General features: G+C 36.8%; 1 protein-coding gene across 1 annotated transcript in view; it reads right to left on the bottom strand.

Moving 5' to 3' along the window:
• Nucleotides 1-3860: 3860 nt before the first annotated feature.
• Nucleotides 3861-9581, bottom strand: part of LOC104080088 (calcium-dependent secretion activator 2-like) — a 126507-nt gene continuing 120786 nt past the window's right edge. Inside the window, exon 15 of the mRNA XM_009582354.1 lies at nt 3861-3966. Within this exon, the coding sequence (XP_009580649.1) occupies nt 3861-3966 (106 nt within the window). The remainder of the gene's footprint in view (nt 3967-9581) is intronic.

Here is a 9581-nt window from a genome sequence, read left to right as displayed (position 1 = left end):
CACTCGACCTTATCATCACTATCATTGAGGTCTAGACAATCAAAGCACTCCCTAAGATACAGGGCTACCCCACCGCCTCTCCTTCCTCGCCTGTCCCTTCTGAAGAGCTTATAGCCATCCATTGCAGCACTCCAATCGTGAGACTCATCCCACCAAGTTTCTGTGATGGCGACTAAGTCATAGCCATCCCGCTGCACAATGGCTTCCAGCTCCTCCTGTTTGCCGCCCATGCTGCGTGCATGGAGTGTAGGAGGAGCACTCCAGAGATTAAATTCACACAGCCAGGCAAGAGGTTAAAGTCCAAGATCCTCACAGCAGCTTTCTCTGAAATATTGGCTCTTCCACATTTGATGCCTGAGAGGCAGGCAGAGATCTGGAGTCTCAGTGGGTAGGTAAGATGAAAGAGAGGAAAGGTTTAAGTACCTTAATAACTGGGAAATACTTTAGATGAGAGCCATCAGCACAGGATGGCCAGACTGCATCTTAATCATAATGGAGCCAGGCTGATAGCAATGAAAATTAAAATTAAAAAGGCCATAGGGGAGTATTAAAACTGGAAGCTGCGGGTTAGCTGACAGGCTTGGGAGAGCATCTTTTTCAGATGTGTGTGACCTAGTGACCTAGGTGGACATAGCAAATGTTCAGTGCATCTGTGAAAAGGCAGGAAGAGAAATACAGTCTGCAGTTAAACTGTTCACTATGACAGCTGACCAGTGCACGCACTGCTAAGCAATGGAGTGAGGGCAAAGCTTAGAAAAATTCCAACATATTACAGAAAAAAAAAAAGTGCTGATGATCCTTGAAAGTCTGTACCACTGACCCCCTAATTAGGATGATGACAGTGATTAGGAAATGTTAAGTGAGATTAGAGGAGCTGCAAATCGATGACAAATAGTAATAGTAAGAGATTTCAACTATACACATGTACACTTGATCAATGGCTCATTAGGATGAGATACAATGATAATATTTTGGGACAGAGTTTTGAATTGCTTCCTTGGACAGCTAATTTAGGACTCACAAGAAAATATGCTATCCTGGATTTGGTCTCAAATGTGAACAGGACATAGTTTGAGAGGTGCAGAGCAGGAGAGGTGCTCTGTAGTAGTGATCATAAAACAGTGACATTTAATAATGTAGCAGAAGAGAACAGGCCAAAAAAATTCAGTACATGTGCATTCAGTACATATATATTCAATTTCAAGAATGGGAACTATGAAAAAACGAAGCACTTGAAAAACAAAAGCCAAAACCTTAAAGGAGCAATCAAAAAAGCAAGAAACCGACAAGCAGCCTGAGGGAAAATTCAAAAAGTGGGAGCCCAAGTCAAATGCATGCCTCAATTAAAAAAAAAAGTGGTCAAAAAACCCAAACAAAAAACGCTCTATGTGACTCCATGAGAAAAATAAAGAGGTTATTGTAGAGAATCTGGTATTTAAAAACTGTAAAACCTATCTGAACAAGGAAGACATGAAAGCCTCTAAAATATTCCAGGGCACACATGAACAGCACAGATGCTCCAACTGACAGTAGAAAGAACAGTGGAAGCAGGAAGCCAGCTTGGGAGATGGTGGGACTGCCTGGTGACAAGGAATACAGGGCACTCGGGGACAGTAAGGCCAAAGCAGAGAAACTCCGTGCATGCTTTGCATCCATCTTTATTGCTGAATGTATTTTTCAAAATATTCAGCATTTCACAGTTATCACAACAATTTTGAAGGATTGAAATATGGAGTGGTTTTAATACCATGTTTTCTTAAGAAAGCAATCTCACAGCCAAGGTTATTCTGTGTTAATTAATGATACAGGTGATCTTTTTACATTATTTGAGTCTCGGTTTTCTTTTAAAGTCTAATGCCAATTCTTTATTAGGATGTCCTATATTGTGACCCTATATGCTTTATACATTCAGATTCCAGGGCACTATTGATTCTTCCTTCTACCAGTATTATGCCAGTATCCTCATTTAAATCCAGACATTCCACCTATTTTTTTTTATTTCTAACATTTGCTCAGAGAAAGATATAATAATTGCTCTTCACCTGGCAGAGCACTGTTTGTCTATCATGATTAAAAAGGATTTTAAGGCAAACCTTAGACTCCTCTGAAGTATGGAGGCATTCATCTTTGAATGACACATTTAATCGCTCTCAAGGAGGAGCTTCTGACATTGAATTCCCTCAAAACCCACCAAGACTGAAGCAGAAAGATCCTACGGTCACTGATACAGCTCAAGCTCATCAACATACTCAAGTGTGTAGGTAAGCAGACATGATGGGTTTTACCTTTAATTGTTCCAACTCAAATAATTATTTAGACATTAATATACACTTTTTAATTAGTCTCATGCACACGAAGGCATGAAGGTGAACAGAATTATTCTAAAGATGCCTGGCCTGGCCTGGCCTCTCTTCTTGTTCCCCGGTCTCCCTCCTCTCTTTGTACATATTCAGAAGGCTTCTGCTGCTTCAATATTTTTTCGGCCACAGCTACTCACCATAGTGTATGAGTAAAAGTACTTATATTCATTGAAAATTACAGCGATGGTGTTTCTATCGTAAACTTGACAGGATATGGTCATAAGTATGCCAATCACAGGCCAGAGGTCTTCTCCCAGCTCCAATATCCCTTCATCTTTTTTTGTAGCAAGCATAAGAAGATTGTCACAGAAACAAGTTTTCCTTCCCCCTGCAGATGATGTTCTTTGTCAGTACTCTCCTCCTGCCTTTCCAAGACCTGGGTAGGAAGGACTCTGTCTTATGCTGCTCTGTATTGCTTCTCTGGCAAGAGCTATTTAATCCCATGGAAGACAGGGAACAGGAAATATGTCAGGGAAGAATCTTTAAAGGAAATAAAGGAAGGGAGCATCATTTTTTCCCAAAAGGAATACCCTCAAAGGAGAATCCTAGCTCTCTTTAGTTTAATACAGAGATGAAGCCCCAAGTGAAGACTGCTGTGTCCTCTATGGTCAAAAAATCCCCAACAACCTAGTTATGAACATGACAGATAGCAGCGAATACTAGATACTTATCAAACCAGAGGGCCATCCAACAAACTTATAGCCAACCTTGCCAAACAAAAGAAAGCTGTTTCACACAGCACTATTTAAGCTGTGGAACTGGTTGTCATAAGGTGATACAGAGACAAAAAAATCTGTAAATATATTCTAAAAAAGAACTAGATTGGCAGAATGATGGCAGATAGGTTGGCTTCATGTGATAAACTAACAGATTTGGTGGCCTACATGCCATTTTTATGCTAAGCTTCATAAACCATCAATTGCTAGAAAATAGAAGGAAATATCACCCTGAGTTCGCTCTGTTTCTCGTACTCCTTCCCTAAATACATCTTCTACTGGTATTGACAGTCCTTACATATGACAAACTCTTTATTGAGGATGATGGACCTTAGCTGATTTAGGAAAGATAAGTATATCATGAAACCAAGAAAATTACATTAGACACCTAGAAAAGTTTTAGCTGCCATCTATCAAAGATGTTTTCTACTCTCATGGTTTTTTTGATCAGTACTAATCCAGAAATTGCTATGGCTCAGGCATTTTCATTCAGACAATCTTCTTAGTTAGAGTTATAGAAAGCTTGAAGTTTAAAAGGATCGACAAAAATCAGGCCTATATTCTCGCACAATCTTTTCTACCATAGAAAAATACAACTCACCTGATACACAAATACATTTTAATTATAATCACTTGTGTAAATAAATTATTCCATATTTAATATATTCAAAAATTCTTTGCAAGTAGACTATTTATTTTCATTTCACTTGTTCAAGACCAAAATTGAACACCATGAAAAAATTTTTCCAGAAAAAACTTAGTATTCATTGAATAAGTCATGCACTCACCTGAAATGGCTTATTTGGTTTTCTAAAAGGGAGGAAAGTCTGTCCTTAATTTCCTCAAACCTCTCTTTCTCTTCAACAGATACTGTTCCAATTCCATCTGGCCTGTAATATTAAATATTTAATAATTGTTGATATCTCTTCATGCTGATTCCTCTTTGAACAGTGATCTTCATTTTTAAAGCTATCAGTTAACATGCATGCTAACTCTCCTTTCACCTTTCCCATTGCCTTGAAGGATAAACAGTAACTTGTGAATACAGTTAAAGAACAGACTGCAACTAGACAAACAATTTAACTTTTGAGCTGAGCTTTTAAATTCAAGCTCTAAGTTTCTACCTGATCCCAATATGAACACAAGGTAGCATTTATTTCTCCCAAATCATTCCCAAAGGTATATAATAGTACTAAGAAAATTAGTACTATTGGCACAATAGAGGGGCCTACTCGGATCTTGTTGAATTTAAACTCCTTGAGTCTTCCAGATATTTTCCCAGAGGCACAATATGGCTGAAAGTGATTTTAAAATAAAGCTGGGAGGCAAACTACAGTGAGAAAAGCCAGAGCAGGCAACACCTAGGAATCCCCCTGCTTAGAGTGAGCATAGATTTTTTGATCCCCCATCCCATATTGACAAATAGCAGCATGTAAAGAAGACTTCCATGTAAATATAGCATAAAGGATGCAAGAAATAAATAGCCCTTAAAAAACAAAAGCACTGGCATTTTTTAAACATCAAATTTAAGTCCCAATAATTAATAATAAGGCTTGTATTAAGTACGTTAAGCACACAGAGTTTTAGCCTAAAGGCATTATTAATGTATTTATATTAAAATAATGACAAAATTAAAGAAATTTAAATACACATTTTCCAAATGGTATTTTTGACATGCAATCACAACTTCCCCACATACAGCATATTTTAAAAAGAAGTATGAAAAATTCCTGTTACTTTTTTAACTTCCAGCTCCAGGGTAACAAAACAGCTACTGCTTCCCACCTGAGTTTACTACCCTGACACTAAATGTGGATCCAACCTGTACCTCCTCCAGAGCCTCCAAAACTGCATCTCAATGTTTCTAGAACTGAGAAAATTGTAGTAAAATGACAGGAAGAAAGACAACATCGTTCTGCTGAATTGTTACTTTAACTTCCTCCACTATACTTAAATCTAAGAGGCATAAGTTGCTAGCTGGTCATGACATAAACAATTCTCTCACCCCTTAAATCACTTATATTCGTGATCTGTCAAGTCAAGGTGGAAAGAATGCCTGACCTCCTTAAATTATTGTGAAGACAACAATAAAAATCAGATATGGTGGAGATATGAGTAACCAGGCACATCAATATACTATTGTATAAATTTGATGTGAAAGAACAAATAACTTATCTTCTCTCTTTTGATGGATGCCAGGATACTTTACCTCAGCCTTCTGACAGATGGAACGGGTTCAAATTTAAGTAAATTGCACTGTCTGACTTCATTGTCAGGAGAGATCGTGCTCTGGAGTGATAAAGCAAATAGTTCTGTCATATTACACCTCACTGAGGCATGTCATATACATGACAGAAAAGACCTAGGGGTCCAGATAACAGTGAGTGAAAAAGGTGAGCCAGTAGGATGTCCTATCTGTCAACCTGCACTAAGGCTAGGATCACTACATACCGGGGACCTGTCACTTCACTGAGTTTGTTGTTATAAAGAATCTTGCTGACAACATCTAAAATTTTCAGAACTGTTAAATATATTTTCAGTGGATGTTTGGATAGAAGCAAATGTCCCAGAAGAAAAAGAAAGAGTACACAAAAAGGTGTTAGAAAAATGTACCATCTACAGCACTGAAAAACTTGTCTCTTGAAAACATGCTTTTATAAAACAGCACAAACTCTGAATCATTATTTTGTTTCTTCCTGTTAGCCTTATTGCAACAAGTAGAATACCAAAATTCTGCATTTTTGCAACATAGTTCTGAGACACATATTGTGCTGGTGATCATTTTTTGCTACTCTTGGGAATGTCTATCTACTACTGAGAAAAAAGAATCCACACAAAAAATAATCTGATTCTGAGATGAGCTGAGATAGAAAAAATACATAAATAGTTTCAAAATTCCCACTCATTTTGTCTTCTACATCTTCTTCTTTAATTGCTTAAAGACAGAATAAAATAAAATAGCACTGTTTTGAGCTGGTTATTTTTATTTATAAATTACTGTGCCTGTAATCAGAAAAATCAGATTCAAGCAGTCATTTGGTTTTCAAAGGTTTAAGTCATCCATAAACTATGCAAGAACTATTTTGCAACTAAAACCAACAACAAATGCACCTTTCCTACTATCCCAAATGTTATGGATAGTGGTTTGGACTTGATTTTTTCAATTCAAAACCAGTATTCAGCTTTCTTATTGCAGCCTGAGACCTCTCTCTCAAGAACTCAGCCAAGAAAAGTGATGGACTGTTTTAAGAAGAGTTTTCATTTCAATATTATCTTCTGAAGAAGGTAAAGGGAGAGTGAATTTTCCTTTCATTCACATTCTCTTCCTCCTTATTCTTCACAACTGCTTTTGGGACTAGAGAACTAGGTGAAACCGTGAACACTCAAAACCTGAGTAGCCTTCTCTCTCTCACTTATACTAGTTTTCCATTTTTTGAGAACTCTGTCAATTAATTGGATTTGGATTGGCCTGTCTTGTCTGCTTAGATCACAGTCTAACTGGCACAGATGCAATGTTGTCTCTGGTCACATCTCAAATTGTTTAATTCATTCAGACTTAAATATCAAAAGAGATTTGAAATAAATATCTCATGAACGAGAGATAGTAAATTCAAGTGGGAAGTAGTTGTTCGACCGTAAGACACTTTAAATAATGACACCAAAAATGGAGGTTGACCAGAATTTTTAAAGAAACTTTTACTGTGACAATCTTGCAAGATTGCTGTCCTGATGGCAGTTACTCTAGGGAAGCTGATTGATTAGGTGGTGGATTTAGGTTTTCCTCTGGGAATGGACTGTTTTCCTCACTTGATATAATCCTTCAAGGCTTGGAGTACCCTCTAGAAATACTTTGATGTCTAGAGGTCTTAAAACTTGTAATAATTTGCAGAGGTAACTTGACACATTGCAGGATTAAGATTCTTGTGAATAGTTCTAGCACGTGAGATAAAAATGGTATTCCAGTTCCAATGGGAATTAGGTATCATGGACACTGGGTTGACTGTAGATTGTTTCCAGCCCTCAACTTTAGAAACAGCTTCTCCTAGTGGCCTCTCAGAGAGTGAATTGTTACCTTAAGCAAGACTTTGGTTGACACAGCCTTGCGAAATACTAACTGAACATGACTGACTTTTCTTTTTTCCTCTGGAACATCATCGATACTGGTGCTTTTTGCATATTCGTGTATTTTACAAACGTTTAAAGTCTTTTCAATAAGCTTTCGTCATTAAAAACATAGACCATCACTTTGGCCTGTCATGAAAAAAAAGAGTATGAGGAGAGGAATGCACAGATTGATATTCTAACATGTACACACACACATAGATGAGAACAGTAAGGCTGACCAAAAGAATCTGCCAGAGAAAGATGAGAAATCGTGATGAAAAACAAAATGTAAGAAAAATACTTCAGCTAAGGTCTTACTTCAAGACATTTATATAATAAACTACATTTCAAGGGCGTAGGAAAAACAAAAACAAAACTCAAATGTCATCTTGGCTCCTAGAAACAAATTGTTTAAGAAGGCTTCAGTGCTTTCTAAGAGCACTTGTTCAGCAGGATGCACAATAAAATGAAAGAACAGTGACAATTTTCAAATCAGCAAGATAAAAGTTTGACTACTTGTTTCTTAGTAAACAGAAGATTAAATTGTTTAGAATTTTGATGTAGAGATTTGATTATCTATTTATAGGGCTTTAATACCCAAATTTTGCTTTAAAACACAATTGTATTAATTAAGGCTTTTGCAGAGTCCATGGTTTATGTTAGACAAGTCTAAGAAAAACAATGATTTACATTATCAACTTAGAAGCAGGCAGAGCAGACGTCTTTTTATTAACAGAAAATGAAGAGAACAAATTATCACGTGGCATTTAAACATAGCTTTAACCAGCAGGCACTTGAAGACCGAGCATTTTGTTGTTTATGTTAACTATTCTTCAAACATTCTGACAAAAAAAATGGCACAATAGAGCCTTCTGTTGTATGCATTTCTCAGGCTGATCCTACATCTGCTTACAGGACATACCCTCTTTTTCACAAGTGAACGAAAAATACCAATTCTGAAGGCCGCTAAAACAGACTAAGATGATAAATCAAGTTAATTTTAATGATCTTTTATGCATTTATATTTTAGGTGGGATTCATTAATGCCCTTCTAATGAAAACCTAAGCATGTACTAATATAATATCATTTTACCCAAAGTATAAGGGTAAGTATAGGCATTAATCAGTTGAAATTAATGACAAAACAATGTATATGTTTAGGGAAGGTGAGAGTATGTAATAGCATTAGCTGTTCCTTCATTGCCTAAGATGGCAAGTATCACCTTAAATATGCAGAATTTTGTTCTAATATTTCTTAATAATGTGTGAATTGTGATTAATTTTCTATTGACAATTTCTCTGAGGCTTTTCAGAAGCAGATTTGTTTTGATATGTTGAAAAATGTGCCTCTGTTAATATTGTAGTGAGGACACATTCTATTATAACATTATTATAGTTATTAGTAGTTTCCAACACAGGACAGTATCCTTCCTTAAACCAAAGGTGAGGTCAACATGGCTTCACTTGGTACCTGTAACAAGGTGAAGAACTTTGCTTCTAGCTTTGAACTCAGGAGATCTCTACCGATAACTTTCTTGTGGTTATTTACAACAGTAATATACAGAAAGCTCTGTCACTAATTGAACAACACATTAAAAAAACCAAACTTAACTATTTAGAGAGGCCTCACATCAGAGGCTTGGGGGTATGATGCTCATAAGTGAACCACTTAAAAAGGAGAATACAGATTAAATTAAAGAAGGTTTACCTTCCTCTGTGCTCCATATACCTTGGAGATGATCAGCTTCCAAAAATGAAGGATGAACTGGATGATGCAAGATGCTTGGCACAGGGCAGTACATAAAACTGAAAGACCTAGTGAAAAAGTTCTATTCTCAGCATTGCCCAATGAGCCTCAGAAAAGGGGAAGATTACAGTCACTTGAAGAAAAGGGATATAAATATCCAAGGATCAACTAGTTTTTCGAGTTCTGAGACAACACTGTTTCTCATCTAGAAGCACAAACTGACATAGCATATCAATCCTAAAAGGTATATTTTCTCATTCCATTATTCTGGGGAAATGGTGACTGATAATAAAGGACTTCTGAATAAAAACACGCTTTCAAGTATGAGAAATCCACTCTCACCATTTCCATTATAGAGGAGTGACAGAAAAATAAGACAAATTACAAAAAAAAAAGATTCCTGTTAAGTCTCCAGATGCTGTATCGAACATGAGAGAGAATTTACATATGATGCTGATAGACTGATGGAATGTAACTTCTGATGTAACACACTTCCCTAAAGATCGTACGCTGTAAAGGATCTCAGGGTCCTTCCTCCAGCTGTTGGACAGCCTTGGAACAGATCTAAGATTAAAGCAGAAGACTCAATTGCCAATAAAAACCAGTGAAAGAAGACCTTTCACCTGCTATTGTTACAACATAGACAGAACATGT

The sequence above is a fragment of the Fulmarus glacialis genome, unplaced genomic scaffold (genome assembly GCF_000690835.1).
Source record: "Fulmarus glacialis isolate BGI_N327 unplaced genomic scaffold, ASM69083v1 scaffold4797, whole genome shotgun sequence".
In the NCBI taxonomy this organism is placed as follows: domain Eukaryota; kingdom Metazoa; phylum Chordata; class Aves; order Procellariiformes; family Procellariidae; genus Fulmarus; species Fulmarus glacialis.
The sequence above is the reverse complement of the archived record's forward strand: the minus strand, read 5'-3'. Positions and strand labels throughout refer to the sequence as shown.